This window comes from Motacilla alba, chromosome 4A (genome assembly GCF_015832195.1).
Source record: "Motacilla alba alba isolate MOTALB_02 chromosome 4A, Motacilla_alba_V1.0_pri, whole genome shotgun sequence".
Lineage (NCBI taxonomy): Eukaryota > Metazoa > Chordata > Aves > Passeriformes > Motacillidae > Motacilla > Motacilla alba.
Genome location: NC_052045.1, coordinates 8,375,293 through 8,391,957, shown reverse-complemented (window position 1 = coordinate 8,391,957; position 16,665 = coordinate 8,375,293). Strand labels below are relative to the sequence as shown.

At 41.2% G+C, this 16,665-nt stretch overlaps 1 protein-coding gene across 4 annotated transcripts in view; it reads left to right on the top strand.

Moving 5' to 3' along the window:
• IL1RAPL2 (interleukin 1 receptor accessory protein like 2) overlaps positions 1-15,827 on the top strand; it is a 350,145-nt gene extending 334,318 nt beyond the window's left edge. For all 4 annotated transcript variants that reach the window (XM_038164451.1, XM_038164453.1, XM_038164452.1 and 1 more), the window contains 2 exons: positions 1,419-1,589; positions 10,077-15,827. In XM_038164451.1, the coding sequence (XP_038020379.1) occupies positions 1,419-1,589; positions 10,077-10,774 (869 nt within the window). In that variant the 3' untranslated portion in view covers positions 10,775-15,827. The remainder of the gene's footprint in view (positions 1-1,418; positions 1,590-10,076) is intronic.
• The last annotated feature ends 838 nt before the right edge of the window (positions 15,828-16,665 follow it).

Here is a 16,665-nt window from a genome sequence, read left to right as displayed (position 1 = left end):
CTGTCAGGGCTCTGCAGCTCCCAGACTGTGCAGGGATGCTGCCTCTGGGATCACTGGCATCTCTTAAAAGGTCTTGGCAGGCTTCCTTATGGACAGGGAGGCAGGTTTTGGATAGGCCTCCAAAGCTGGCTGCCCTGTTGACTTCAGAGGAATGTCAGCAAGCCAGGTGGACATCTTCCATCGTCCCCTACAGCCACGGTGACACTAGGCAAATTGCCTTTTACAAATATGTAATTATTCACATGCTTTGAGTACAGCTCTGACCCTCATGGGTCTGGCATTGTGTCAGGAATTATAAGTAACCATCAGTTCAAGGTCATAAAGAGATATATTTTATTATGATTAGGTATTTGTTCTTTTTATCAGAATATATTGAGGAATTTTAACTGCTTTAATTATCTTTCATGTGCACTATTCTTTACAGATAATTGGTACTCAGAAACCCTCCATTCAGGCAGTTTTCTTCTCACAACATTAACTATTTGATTTTTCATTTTCTGTAAATAATGGCAGCTGGGCTCTTCCCTAGAGGCTGAATTGCTGAAGGTTGACTTTTTCAATATACTGTTTTCCATTGCTGCAGAGGAACACAAAGAGAAATGTCACTAAGACAGTCTGATCCCAGCATGGATCTCCAGCTCTGTGGTGGCACCACTTCTGTTCCTGGCACACTCATGAGCTTTTAGCTCCATGTTTCAGAAGCAGAGCTGGAGACAAGCCCCAGTGCTAGGCAGGAGGAGGAGGAGGAGGAGGAGGAGGTGGAGGATGAGGAAGAATGTTGCCGTTTATGGGAGTTATTTCTCTCTCTTATAATGTGATCCCCAAGTATTTCAAATCTTCTGGATCAAGTGGATTGTGATCCAAAATTATAATGTTGTTTTTTAAAACTATGGGTTTTTGTGAAAAAAAATGCTTTGAAGGGTTTGTATTTGGCATTGTTTTCTGAATAGTCAGTATTTCTTTGAATTAAGTCATGTCTTTTCTCACAATTACTTATGGAAGGAAATTTTCCTTGCTCAAAACTTTCTGGGCTCAAAACTTTTCCAGGCTGAAAACTGTAACATACTCCTAGAACTCTTGAGGAATAAAAGTTGAAAGAATTGCATTACAAATATGTAAAGGCTTAAAATAAAAGTTTCCACTTTAGTATTTGTATGAAAATTTTGCCCATGATGTTTTCAGCTGTGGCACATGTCTGACCACATGGAGCAGAGTTACTGCTCAGCATGCAGAAGAAAACTGAAAGGATCCATAAGATTTCTGCCTGGAAGCCAGACTATATGTTCCTGTGAAAAGTCCCCATTTTTTTGGGGAAATGCTTGGTGGTTTCAAGGAATAATACAATTTCCCAGTACCCTCCTGTGTTCCTTACAGTGTTCTTGCAAACAGCAGGCTGAACATGATTTGTTTCCTTACAGACAACAAAGAATATGATGCTTATCTTTCATACACCAAAGTGGATCCTGATGCGTTAGATCGTGATAATAATGAAGAGGAGCAGTTTGCACTTGAGATTCTGCCAGATGTTCTAGAAAAGCACTATGGATATAAGCTCTTCATTCCAGATAGGGACCTGATCCCTAGTGGAAGTAAGTATTTCTGACCTTTCAGTTTAATTTCTGTCTGATGTGTCACAAAGGCCTGGACTGTGTGATATGTACCAGATATGGAAAACCTTGGGAAGTGGTTGCAAAGATTGGAAAAGTTTCCTCAGCACTGCAAATCTGAATTCTCTGTTAGAGCTTGTTTCTGCACCACTGAAATCAGAGGGAATTTCCATTGAAGTCAATTTGCCATTGATTTCAGTGGGGGCAGGAGCTGGACCTTCCTACGGGGAAGGCTGCAGCATTGCAAGCATTACCAAGTCTAAAATGTCTACATCAAACACAGGTAACTGAGCAGGAAACTTTCTAAAAGGATTTTATCATCCCTGTTACATGATTGAAAATGGGATTATTATTTTTTTTCAGTGATTAGTTGCTTTCTCTGCTGCAGCTTTCCTAGTAAAAGTCATCTTTTCTATTGTCTTTTGGGTTTTTCCTTAACTTGGGAGTCTCATAAGATTCAGCAGCACCTTTGGATATCTCTACCAAAGGCCAATGCTTTCCTCGTGGTAGTTATGGCATTTCTTCTACCAAACTCATTTTTAAGCAAATCAAAAAGACCACAAATCATATTCATTTTGTTGATGAATTTTGAATGCACAGTATGTTTGCTTTAATATCACGTTTATTTGAAGTGCTACCCTTGTAAAAAAAATGAGGTTTGTTGTTTTGTTGTTTTGGGTTTTTTTTTTACAAATTCCATCTCCAAATCACTTTCATAAAAACAACAGAAGAGAACATGAACTTCTCTCTGTATGTGCTGCTGTGTAGGAAATATGAACAAGAGAACAAAGCAATGGCTGTAGGGGAGCAGATGTCTCCAAACATGGAATAGCTTGAGCATAGCTGCATCACAACCTGCCTGCCAAAACACTTGGAACTGCTGCCTCACTGTGCCAAGCGCCAGTGCCTGACCCAGGAGTCAGAGCCTGTTTCTTGTCTGACCTTTGAGAGCCCTGGAAACACAGCTCTGAACCCTTTAGCACTGGGAAGGAGGAGTCAGAGCCTCACCAGGGATCATGAAAGGCCTGTGCAGGGGGCTTCAATTTGTCACAAGCATTTTCAGCTCTTAGTTTAGAGCTGATTCACTTTTTCTTTTTGCCCCTGCAAGGTGTAAGTTTTTCTCCCATAGTGAGAAATTACAGAAAGGTGCCTTGGCTTAAAGCTTTCTGATTTCTTACAGTACAAACAAATTATATCAAATTTTAAAATATTATTAAGAGAAAATACATCTTTCTGTGGTAAAAACCACAGAATTGTTGTAACTAGTTGTTTCATATCCAACAATATAGCAGAGTTACACATAGCAATTCTGCAAGTGAACTAAGAAGTTTAAAATTAACTCTTCAATAATAACTACGCTGAAGCACAGATTAATCTGAAATGAGATTCTTTTTTCCAATTGTTGTTCCAGCCAGCATGGTATTTTATTTTTGTCTATTTTTGTCAGCAAGGCACTCAGCAAATACTTGCCATCACTTTGGGTATTCATTAAACCTCTCCTGAAAATGTAGGGTACCTGAAAATGTCAGTTCTCATTTATGAACATTCACAGATTTAATCCTTCTTCTTTCCTCTCAAACTCACTTCTTCACTATTATGAAAAGGCCTGATTCTAACACATGGAGCTTCAAGAACTCCTAATCAGACATAATGACAAGGCAGAATAAAATGTGGAGCTGGAATGAGTGTGATTTGCATGCTTTAGCTTTATAAAAGATTTGGGGGAAAGCACTTTATTTCAAGAGGGGCTAGAGGGAGGGTGAGGGGATGGGGAAGGAGGGAAGACTCAGCCTCCTGCATTTGTGAGTTCTCTGTGTGCCCTGAAGTAGTGGAATGTGCCTGTATTCTGCCTAATCCTCACCACTCTCACAAGGACTTGCAGTGCTTAGTGAAGGCAGTGTGGTGTGGAACGGGCCTGCTAGAAACTTCAGAGGAAAATGTAGCATGGTTTAGAGTGACGGTCTCAAAAAGTGGCAGATGTGACCAAATATATAACTCTCCAGTGTAGATTTCTGTAGAAAAATGGGGAGTTGATCTCAGCTATCATTTTATTTTAGGAAATATCTCTTCTCACATGTTTCACTTCCTCATCTTTCAGGGTAAATTGCTTTCATCAATGTAATCGTTTCCCACTCTCTGCTCTGATGTGTGTCCTTCTGTATCCTGTGTACCTTGGTGTGTGTCACTCCAGCAGTGCAGCCAGGAGCTGCGTAGGGCTGGTGCTTCCTGCAATCCCTGCAGTTGTGAGGAGCTGCCACGGGAGGGTGTGCACCATTCGCTTCCTTCTTGGCATGCAGCAGCTCCTACAGCTGCTCCCTGCATTTGAGAGCAGGCAAAAAATAGATTTGTCAAATACTATTTCATTAATTTTCTTGTGCAGTTCTGCAAACAACCTAAAAAGCTGACTTGGGGAAAATTCAGGGACAAGTTTGATTGTGTTTTTGTCCAGCTGGCTCATTGCTAACCTCTGGGGGAAAGCTGTGATGGGCTCTGCATGTCCCTGTGCAGCCGAGGGAGAGATTACAGCCAGATGTGCTGTGGCTGGGACATGTCCAAGCTCTGCTTTCAGCTCTGCGTCTGGTCAGGGATGTCCTTGGAGCGACTGCTGCTGTCCCCAGCAGGACAGAGGTGCTGGCTGTGGGACTGAGGCCACCTCTTCACCGTTGGGAAGCAGATCCCAGGGTTCAGGTCAGATGGGGCTCAGTCATGTTTTGCAGTAGGTGTTGGTTCTGAGCCCTGCTGGGATACAAATTTTATCCCAGTAGAGCATTTTGTTCCGGTGGGAGGGAGAAGCACCATGAAGGATGCCAATGGCCTCAGCAATGCCCGTCACACAATGGCCAACAGGGACCTTTGTGATGACTCTTGGTGCTGCCTGAGAGCAGCATGGATGGATCCAACTCCCTGAGCTGGCAAGATGGAACAGAATCCCTCACAGTCGTGGGAGGTAAGACTGTGATCCAGCAGGGAGACATGGCAGTGGAGACCGAGTTTGTAACCCAGGAGGTGAGTTGCATGTTAAGGGAAGTACTGTAGCAGCTATTCTTTCTTCAAGGATACTCTTTGGTCTTAGCTGAATGAGTGTTCTTCATTCTGTCAAAGCTGACAGCACACACACCTCCCTGCCAGGTAACTTAGGTGTAATTGGACAAGTTACCCTGCATAAGGAGACTGGGATCCCTGAGATGCACTTGCACTTCTTACTGAATTCCTGAGCAGTTCTCATTATTTTTACCCTATTCATTTTCAGGGATCTTTTTACAAACCCTTTCCCACCACAAGCATTCAAGCTCTGTAAGATCATTTAATTCAGGGTTAAGAGACCTGAGGAGATTGAGTAGTTGGTGGGGGGTTAACAGGACAAGTTATGTTTTCACCTGAGCCATTTTTTGTCTTGCCAAGGATGATGTCTGCAGTGAAAAATATCTGTTTGCACTTCACTCTTCTAAAATCAGGACTACATCAGAGGAAGGTACTTTTCTCTGTGGTTTCTGCAAATTATTTTAAAACTTGAAAGTGAAGAGTAAAAATTGTCAAGTTAGACTTTTAATACCAGCAATACATATCTATTAGAGCATCATGTAGTTGTTCTCTAAGCATATGTGCATTTGGTCTTGATAGGATTGAAAAAACACCAACAATTTACCCCAGCTCAGCCCAGGGTATGAAGATTAGACAGTGAAAAGAATGGTGATGGAATAAAAATATCTGTTTACCTGGAAAATGAGAAGTTCTCAGCACAAGGGCCAAGTGTGTACATCATGTGATAAAAAGCTCACGACAGTCAATATTGCAGTTCTGGCACTTTGTAGTTTTGTCTGCCCATCTGTGTCGTTTTTGCCCGGGGAATTCCAGCTTCCTGGGCTCCTGCATGAGGAAAACACGGTTGGACCATGTGTCTGGGGTTCCCAAGGAACCTTTTTTAAGTATAGGATACCATTTCTTTGGTATCCAGCTCCACAAACTCCTTTCAGGAGTCCCGGGTTGTCTGCTCTGTATGAATCTTACTTTTAATGTCAGGCATGGGTGAGGGTAGTGGGGATACACACGGATGTCAGCTGAAAGAGGAATAAGTATGATCAAAAGGCAGAAGGGCTGCCTGTCCTGTAGTGCACTAATCTGCATTGTTTGTTTCTTTATGTTAAACTCATCAGCTGGGGTTGGGCTCTGTCTGGGAAGGGGCCATTACTCTGCTTTGTGTTTCATCTCTTCTGGTGCAAGCTAAGAGAAGCAAAATATATTTAATAAATAGGAAATGCAAGACACAAAATCATTGGTGTTATAATAAAGTAATCAGACTCAGGGTTTGGGAACTATTCAGCTAGGAAACCAGGACGGAATTACTCTTCTATAAATAACTTTCTCAAGTGATGACCACACTGCCAAACACAGAAAGGCTGGTTATTTTCAGAGTGCCAGGAACCAACCAGCATGGGTTTGATGTTAGATACTCTTTGGTTCTCGTAGTGCTGCAAACCACGTTTCCCAAAAATATCCATAGGATTTTATATGATTTCTAGTGGTTTTTTCCTTCTCCCTCAACTCCGGCAAATCATCTGAATCTGGTTTGTCAGTAATTTTTTTTGTGTAAGCAACTCTGTGCCCATAGTGTTCATTAATTTCCTTGCTCCTAGTCTGCTTGCATATTAGGTTTCCTTCCAGCCTGGTTAATGCAGCTCATTAAGGATTCCATGGGCAGTTACACATGATTTAATTGCAAATGGGATGCATTTCCTGAAATGCTCTTCTTCAGTGTTTCAAACTCCAGTTCAGCATCGTTACATGTAGACAGTGTTTGGTGAGCACATACTTGCTGTCAAGACAAATTTGCTTGCCATTTTCTGACAAGACTAAAACAATGTTTAGGTTTGGGTATAACACTTCTTCCTGTCCATTCCTCCTCGGGCATTACATTGAACATGATGCAAGTAAGTTACTGATAGAGCCACTCACAATGTATTTTTTTAAATTTTTATTTACCTATGGGATATGCTAACATTTTGAGAAGAGTTTTGTGCCATACAGCAAAATGGTGTTTCAAGGAGGGGGGAAAACAGTCAAAATTTAAAATGTGTTTTTTCAGTAAAAACAAGTGGGTTCGATCTAACACTGACATCTTAGTTTTACATTCTAATTTATGATAAAATACAATCCCTGTATTTTAATATGGAAATATTTTAATATGGAATAATTCCATACTGACTTCGCCAAGACAATGTTTTTTTCTCCCCATACAATGAAATATCATTGAAGTTGACACCTCCTGCAGCAAAAGCGAAGTTACAGCAAAATTGTATTTATCTGATGGAAATATGTTGCTCTGGAACTTTGCAGTTGATACTAGTAGGTGACATTATTCCTGAAGTCCCTATTCAGTTTTTTTCTTGCAAATGAAACTGAGCCATTGCCTGACAATAATTTCTTAGCTCGCTGGAAAGGTGAAAGCAACCCTTTCTTCCTCCCAGATTGCAATACAGATTGCTTGGATTTAGTACCTTCTAATGGACTGAACACTTGAGACAGGCAACTGAACCTGCAGGATTTTGGGAAATCTCCAATTCTAAAGTAAAAGGAGAGCAGATGATTTAGCAACTCAGAGGTTAACGCAGTCAGATTGGTACCACTGGGAAAAACAAAGCTGGAAATTCCTGGACAAAGCTGGACAGCAATCTGTCTCCCCACGCTTTTCTTCACAGAAATGTTCAAGTGGTGCAAATTTGACAAATTGTAGAGTGCACCCAGTGGAGCCACTGGCTCCAGGAAAATTGCCACTTGCCTTCAGTAGTAGTCCCAAGCTGGAGTTACTGGGAGTTCTAAGTACTTCTAGACCAGATGGCTGGAAATTTGGGGTTCCAGTTTCTTGTAACTCAGTGTACTTTACCCTCAGTGCATCAATCCCCTGTTCATTGGCTATGTCCACCAGTGACCAGCTCCAAACGTGGAATTTGAGGGATCACCTCAAGACCATTTGCGAAGGTGTTCATTACTCAGCTGAGGACAGAGCTCCAACATGTAGCAATACCCAGTAAGGAAGGTGGGCATCCAAAAGAGATGTGAGAAGCACAGAGGAGAGAAATGTCCACCCAAGAAAAGAGGGAATTTCTCCCATCTTCTTTCCACCCTGTTTGCCCAAGGCAAAGGCTGACAACTCTGATTGCGATGGTGTGATGGATTATTGCTGGGGTGTCTCTACTGAAATGATTGGTGCTGGATATTTGAAGAGATGAAAGTGGAGTGATTTTTTTGTTTGTTTTGTTGGTTTGTGTTTTTTTCTCAGTTGGATGCATTTGGATATGCATGGCCGTGCTCAGCACTACCCTGGATATATGGTACTGCCCAGTATTGTGTCCTGCAGGGAATTGTCTTGTGCATAGCAGTGTTCTGAGTGTTTGGAGGAGGGATGAATATGTCTCAGGAAAGATGCATGATAGTTTGTTGTTTTACTGTATCTTGCAGATTCAACCTCTAATGATGAAGCTTCCCACCTAAATTCTTTCTTTTTGGGAGCAGAAAGAAAGGAAGAAAATGAAGAGTCTGAGCTGTTGATACATTGGGATAATATCTTTCCATTGTATTGAACATTTCTACCTTTCCTTAAGTTTTGTTTCACCAGTTCTGCTTATCATTTTCTCATTGTTGCTGATTCTCTCCCCGCTCCACTGCCTCTCCCATGGATTTTAATGTTGAATTTTTTTCATTAATGAGCAACTACTTTACACAGAACAATGGGGGGTTTTTCCTCATAAAGTATTTCAAGAAACAAAAAACAAAAACAACTGTAAATGCTGCATGATTAAAAAGTCATAAACCATTAACTAAAAGTCAGGATTGTTGCATAGACATTTGTAATGTATGTGTATGTCTTAAATTTTTGTGTGTCTGTGGGATGTTTGCAATTGCCTCTTTTTTCCATTTGTGAAAGAAATTCTTCTTGCTGCTAAGTGGTGAAATAAAACATTGGTAAAGGCAGATTTGATGCTAACTATGCCTTCAGTCTCATGAAAATAAGCTATTTTAGAATGTTCCTGTTGGCCTATTTTGTAGCAATTGACTTTACTGGAAGTGGTGTGAATAAGCATGCTGTGGTATGGTGCCTGGGACTATAAAATGAGTCTTGCAGTAACAGATGTTGATTAATGATGTTATTTGTAATTATTGTTCTTGCTAGAGGGCAGATGTGTAAGAGAGGTCCTGCCCTGTGCTGAGTAAAGATCTGTTCTGTGCAGCTCTTGTGTCCAAGTCTTCATTTCTAACACGTGCTTCTCCTCTGTGGTCAGGCAGCACATTCCCGGTAGCATGGTCAAGAGGTTCATGTAGTTTAAAAACACAAAGATAACCTGTCTCGAAGCTTGCAGTTGTAATGCTGTGCAACCAATGAACATTTTCTGCCCTTAGTGGTTTTGTTCAAGGGATTTATTTTTTCTGGTCTTGACCTAAAACCCATTGAAGTTTGTTGAATGAAGTCTGTTCATTTGAATGGGTTTTTGATCAGGTCTGTAAGTAGATCTCTTTCCCATCCTGTTCCATGTCAGACCAGTGTATTTGGCTTCTCTTCCCTACCATCCCCCGGATAAGTGAAATTCAGGGATCAAAGTCCAACTTTGCAAGTATTTTGAAGTTCAGTAAACTGGCATCATGGAGCTGCTGATGGGGCTGGCATTTCTGCTTACACTGATCATTTGCAACTACTTGGCATGCATGAATAAAAGAATTCTACTATTTTCTTTGTCACTGATGTCTCAACAAATAAATACTTCCAATATGTTTAAATTTTCCATTTGTTCCTGTCACTTGTGAAGTCTCTGTTAATACCTTGGGGTACATAGAAGCACAGGTTTGTGATATTAAAACAGAGCACTGAGCCACAAAGAATGTTCTTATGCTTTTGTGGTCAATACCTAGAGAAGAAAAAGCTACCATGGTGCTTCTATGCAATAGCACAAGTTCTGCATGTGATGAGAGTTCATTTCTTTTTTGAGCTTTTGCAAGTTATGGTTCATACACCCTGCAGCACCCTCATGTCTTTGCATCTGGAACACAGGAACCACTCCCCAGAGCCTGCTTCCCTCAGCACAGTGTTAATCATAACCAATGTTAATGTTAGAATTTACACAAACATTGCATTGATTTCGAACTATATTTTTTTCACTAAGTGAACTGTGTGTTTTTATTCACTAATGCACCCACACAGCAAGGGTGTTATGTAAATGTCGTCCTGCTGCAATGAACAGGGGAACATAGCAAAGGATGGAGGGTGTTATTAAGGAGTTTCCTATGTGTACTCCATAAATAGAAATATTTTGTGATACACAATCCTATTTTTGTTGGAGTATATATTGAAATGCCCATTATTTTAAATGGTGTGGATCAGTAAAATGCAGGATTTTGTTATACTTGATTGCAAGCCTGATATTTTGATACAATAGACTTCTTTATTCTTTACTCTTTCTCTCTTTCTATAATTTGTAGCCTACATTGAAGATCTCACAAGATGTGTTGAGCAAAGCAGAAGACTCATTATCGTGTTAACTCCAGACTATGTTCTCAGGAGAGGATGGAGTATTTTTGAGATGGAAAACAGACTCCATAACATGCTAGTCAGTGGAGAAATCAAAGTTATTTTGATTGAGTGTACTGAATTAAAAGGGAAGGTGAATTATCACGAAGTGGAATCGTTAAAGCACACCATCAAACTTCTCTCAGTGGTCAAGTGGAAAGGACCAAAAAGCAGCAAACTGAATTCTAAGTTTTGGAAGCGCCTAGTCTTTGAAATGCCAGGGAAGAAAAAGGAGGTGGTGTCTCGGCATCAGGTCCTGGATTCTGCGGAGCAGGGCCTCTTTGGAGACCTCCAGACTGTGCCCTCTCTCGCCGTCACGGGCACTTCTGCCACGCTGGTGGAGTCGCGGGCGGGTCTGGGCGATTTCCAGCAGGCAGACTCTGTGCACACGCGGCACTACTGCCGCGGCTACGAGTACGGCGTGTCGGCGGCCACGCTGCCCATGGCCTCCATCAGCAACCACCACACGTACTGTAACATCCCCCTGACGCTCCTCAACGGACAGCTACCTCTCAACAACGCCGTCAAGGACCCCCAGGAGTTCCACAGGAACAGCCCCTTGCTACCTTTGTCGGCCAAGGAGCTCAGCTTCACCAGTGATATCTGGTAGAACATCAGGGCTCTTTGGAGATGCTTCATGGCCACCATGAAGGGACGCCTGTAAAGAACTTACCCACATGGGGTGAGAAAACCTACTCAAAGCAGCAGCACACTTGTTTGCTTTTCTACTTGAACTTTTTTGTTTACGTTTACAAATTATTGACGAAGGGGGCATTCTTTTGTAACTCAGTAATGTCCTTCCTGTCTTTTAATGTACAGTTTTATTGCTTCTTTAAAAAGGAGGGGGGAGAGAAAAACGCATCCCGTCACTTCACGGTAGGTTTGCAATCTGGGACGGATAAAAGGTCGCTGTGTATGATCTCCAACATCCATACATATTTAAGTAACAGTATTTGGAATACACAGAAGTTGTTGGGTTTTTCATATAGACTACAGTACAGTTTGAAATTCTAATCATGCTACAAAAATTAGTATCTCCTGCACAGACCACAAGGGGTGAACCATCTTGAAAAGGAAGGAGAAGGAAACCTTCCTGGTAACATTGTCTTGCAAATAGTTCTTAGAAGATGCCCAGCTGAAACAATGCAGACAAAGCTTTATCAATAAAGTGCATAGTAACAGTTACTACAAAATAAATCACCTGCTCCCATCAGCATCTCTTCATTTTATTATTGAGGCATGTTTTATTCCTAGTCAATGGTTAGCAATGTGGTTTTATTAAACAACTTACTGGAATACTGGAAGATGTTTAGGAGGATTTTAAACAATTTTTCTGTCAACTACAGATTATTTCACAAATTTTGCAGATTTTTAATGACTTTTTCCAAACAGTTGAAGTATAAATTTAACTGTCTATTGGCCAATTCATTAATCTGAAATTTCTTAAGATCTAAGATTTTTAGTAAAGTAATTTTATGTAGGATTTTTTTTCCAAAACCAGTAGTTACAATTTGAAATTAACCTTTTTTTGTGAGAACATAGCAATAGAAAACTACAGCAATATTCAGAGATTAAGTGCTGAATTATTCAGATTTACTAGTAAGTCTGACTTCCATTGCAGTGATAATCACCTGAAACAGTTTTATCTCGTGTTTATCTACCTGCCAATTTCTGTACCTTTTAAATATGGCAGAAGCAGGAATATTTCTGCTCTCTGTGTAACTTGTGAAAAGTGATATTTTTAAGCAACTGGCAAGGTCTTGCATTTCACACTTGTGTGAGTAATCCATCAGTCAAATAGGATCCTGTCATTTAGCTCTCATGAATGGCATTCCTGCGGCTGGTGGATGAGAGTTGTTGCACAGGGTGCTCAGCATCAGGGGTTGCTGCTCAGCGAGTACCAGGGTGTTTCATGGACATTTCCACACTCAGCTGGTAAGGGTTGCAGAGTCAGGCTATGGAGACAGCTGTATTAAAGGAAAAAGCTCTAACTAATGAAGGCAAAAGCCAGTTTTGCAGGCTTTGGCATGGCTCTAATGAAAACACAGCAGACATGAGAGTTTCGTCTCAATAAGATCTGCTGGAGCAAGTTCCCAAAAATATTTTTAAGGCAGGCAACCTTGCCTATGCTTCAGTATGTTTTAAACATTTTTCTCTTTGATTGCATGATTAAAAGTTAGCACTCTGCACTCAGCTGCCTGTGGTTTCATCAGCAAACAAATTCAGTAAATCCTTGACATTTTGCAGTGGTTCCTAAATTGTACCCTACAGTCAAATGGAAACAAACACTGACCTAAGACTTAAAAGTATCCAGAATTGGCCCAAAGGCCATGAAAATGATCACAAATGTGCAATAATTCATAGAGGTCAGTATTTTTCCATTGCTTCTTTCCCCAGTTCTTTATTCTGTGCCCTCCTTCACCAGTCATTGTCTGTAAGATTTTTCCTTAGATTCAAAATAATACATGTTTCTCTCAGTTTTTTCTAATATTATTATGCATTTGACACTAACACGGAAAGTAGAAATGTAGAAAAGATATTAATTTATTACACAGTATAGAACTATAACTTGCTCTTTTGTGAAGTTGAGTTCCAAACATAGGTGTTTAATAGACGTATTTTTCTACTGAGAAAGAAAGCAATTTTACCTCCATTATAAATATATGTATTTCAACTTCCTCCCAAAAATTTACAAAATTTGCACTGTTTTATAAGTGTTACAGGCTGTGTTTACACTGGCTATGTTCTTTAATGCAAAGTGTAATTAAAAAAAAAAGCAGAAAAAATCCTAAATGAAAACCCTGCATGAAAAGAGCTGCGTATGTTTAAATGAAAAGCTGTACTTTTCATTATTTTCCTTCCCACATTACTCTAGAATCTGATTAATTCACATAGAATGTTCAGTGAGATTTTAAACCTGCTAGTTCTGTATTAAGCATGCAAACTCAAAAAAAAAAAAAAAAAAAGAAAGAAAAGAAAAAACATATGCAGGTTGGTCTGCTTCTTTTATTTACAAGGATTTAATATTGGTAACAAATTCATTTACCCAATGATAATATGTATCAGAGCAGTAGTTATCCTAAAGCAAAATGCAGTCATGTTTGTATTGAGGAAACATGAAAAGAACAGGTTTTCAGTCCTTTTGCAAAAGCACACTGAGTGTCTGTGTATCAATGTCTTTAGTTATAGATGCCAAGTCACAATCTGCTTTAAGATTTCTGAGTGTATGTTGAGTACTACGACAATATAGACATGAATCAGACCTGCCTGTACCCCTGTGCTTTTAGTGTGGGGTGGGGACCTGAGCTCGGGGCCTCTTGTTGACTCACTTTTGTGTATTGCCAGTGAGGAATCATAGAATTGTTTAGGCTGGGAAAGATCTCTAAAAAGATCGACTCCAGCTGTTAACCCAGCTCTGCCAAGCCCACCACTGACCAAGTCCCCAGGTGCCACAGCCACGTGGTTTTTGTAGACCCCTGGGGATGGTGACTCCAGCACTTACCTGGGCAGTGCTTGATGGCCCTTTCAGTGAATAATTTTTTCCTAATCCAATCTAAGCCTCCCGTGGCACAATTTGAGGCCATTTCTTTGTGTCCTGTTGCTTGTTACTTGAGGAAAGAGACTGAGCCACACCAGGCTAAACCCTCCTTTCATGGAGCTGTAGAGAGAGAGAAGGTCCCCTCCAAGCCTCCTTTTCTCCAGGTTAAGCCCCCCAGCTCCCTCAGCTGTTCCTCATCAGATTTATGCTCCAGACCTTTCCACAGCTCTGTGTCCTTCTCTAGACACACTCGAGTCCCTCTATGACATGCAAGAGGCCAAGTGTTTCCATAAGTAGCACTTAAGAGTCTGGAAAATCACTGTCAAACAGTGAAATGCATCCATCCGTGGGACTTGGGTGGCACAGGAGCCATGAGCTTGTCCCACTGTGGGAATCACCTCCATAGCAGCCCTCCCGTGTGGCAGCAGTGACAGCTGGGTCAGGCCTCAGTGGCAGAAATGTCCCAAGTCAATCATGTGCAATTCATCAGCTGAAACAGAAGGGAACGTGGGCATTTTGTGTTCCCCTGTCTCACCAAAGCCACAGTGGCTTTATCAGCTGGATTTATCAGGGGAGAGGCCAGGACACCACCCTGACTGTGCAGCCCCACCACCCCCAGCTTGTCTGGCTGTGCCTTGCCCAGTGACAAAAGCCACCCGCAGCAAACATCCTTACTGCAACCATGGGGGCTTCTGGTTTGGGACACATTCATCTTAAAGATGGTTTATGATAATGTTTGGAAGCTACTGTTTTCACCTTTGTGTGTCATGTACTTCAGAGGCAATCGTGATTTAAAGAGTGTCTATAAAATGAGCCAGAAGTTGGAAGCCTATCCAGTGCTGCAGAGTTGATGCTCCTAAAGAATGTTGAGCAAGAAAACAGGGTGATTGTAAATTAGGTAACACAGTGAATATTGACAGTTCTTAGGGGCTGTGTGTTGGGCTGGTATTTTAATAATATTCCTTTTTCTAGACAGTAGGTGAGAAGCCTCTATAAAGATATTGCCATACTCTGCCACCAGGCCTGCTCCAAAACCCATTCAAGCCAACAGAAGGAGTTCCATGAAGTCCAGCAGATTCTGGATAAGGCCATAACACCTTGTGCTTGCTGTGTACAGAGGAACACAAAAAAAGGAGAGAGATGGAAGGCAAGAGACTAAGAAGCATTTGCTTATTTATTCTGTCTGAAATGAAGCTTATTTTTGTCCCTGTTTGGTGTGGATATGCTCCAGGATCATCCAGCCTTGGGAAAGGAATTTTGTTCATTCTTTGTTATAAACAAGATAAGAACTGGGGAATAAATAACAGATACTTTTACAGGGAAAAAAATCTCCTTACTTTTAAGGGCCTCTGCTCTCACTAGTTCCTTTGATTCAGCAGGCTCTCTCTGTTCATCAAAATGCATAAGCACATACTTAAATTCCCCTTAATTCAGGGAGAAATGGTTTGCTGAGCAGGGTCTGGAAGAGCAGTTCAGTGCCAGAAATCAGAGCATTCAGCAGCCTTTAGAGCTGAGCCCTTCTGGAGAGCTCTGAGCGGTTCCCAGTGTGTGTCCGAGCAGAGGTGAGAGGAGCTGCCCGATCTCACAGCCCTGCTCACAGCAGGGAAAGCCTCAGTGGCCCTCAGCCTGGCAGTGACACCACGGGGGAACTCCTCATGGGTGGAGAACTGAGGTTTGCACTGGGTCCCAGTCGGGCAACTGGGAGCTCACGCCCTGGGAGGGCTTGGTTAGAGATCCTGTCTGCAGGACACCTCCACATCGTGCAGAGCTGCTGCCTCCTCTCTTGGGCACTCTCTGAGGTTCCTGTGGGCCTGCAGAGCTTCTGGGACTCAAAGAAAATAAAAGTGGAGAATGTGAATAAGAGAGAGGAAGAGGAGAGCAGTCAGAGTCCAAGGGTTTTTCCAGGCAGGAACACGGAGTGAAAAAGGGAATGGCAGCTCTTGTATGAATGCATCATGTTTGTCCACTCTTCAAAGGATGCTGTGTGAAGTTCCCCAAAAAGATGTCATTTCTTGCCAGCCCACTTGCTTCAGAACCCTTGTCTTGATAATTTTAAAATGAAAATTTCAGGTTTTGTTTGGATGGGAATTTCTTGGTTTCATCCACAGGGAAAAAAAAAAAAAAAAGAAAAAGAAAAAATCTACTTCTTTATGTGTGCAAAAATTCCCCACAAAATAAAACTTCACACTCTCTGCAGTCCCACAGGTTTTCAGCTTGCATGTAATGCCAGAAGTATTTCCTTGCCCAGACCCAAAGGAAAATAGGTATGTGAGCAGTACGATAATATTGATTTAACATAATCAATATTGTTCTATTTGTTTATAAAGTAACGCGAAGTAGACAAATGTACTTTCTTCTACTGTCTTGGAAGTATTTGAGGTTTTGAAATTTCATAAATAACATTGATTGAAACAGTTCCAATTAGAAGTAGTCAGCCCAGCTCCCAGCAAATGTTAAAAATATGACATTTTGGAATATTTTGTTATAGGAAGCAAGCAGAATTTGAAAATTGAAAGTAATGACATGTCACATTCTTGCAAACAGAAAGAACAGTGTTCTGAAGTATATTTTGCTTCCCTGAAGAAAGGCCCTGCAGCGTTTGTGGTGCTGAGGGAAGGACAGCTCTGCAATGCTCGCCACAAGAACCTTTTTGATCATTTCAGTGCCACTGGAGAAATTCAGAGGTTAATAAGGCTGCTCCAGAGAGGAATAAAACAATGTCTTAAAAAAAGGAAACAAAGTAAAAGTTACCAAGCTTTTCCAGGATATTTGTCATATAAATACAAAGCATCAGCACTGCCAATAGAAGCAGAACATGACCTGTCAGCATTTTCTCTTCTTTGCAATATTATTGTATAGCTACAGACTAAGCAGTAAAGCAAATAAATAAGAATAATAAAAATACAGTTTGTCAAGCTGAGCCAGATTCTCATGGTAGGTATTCTACAAACTCCTCTAATTCA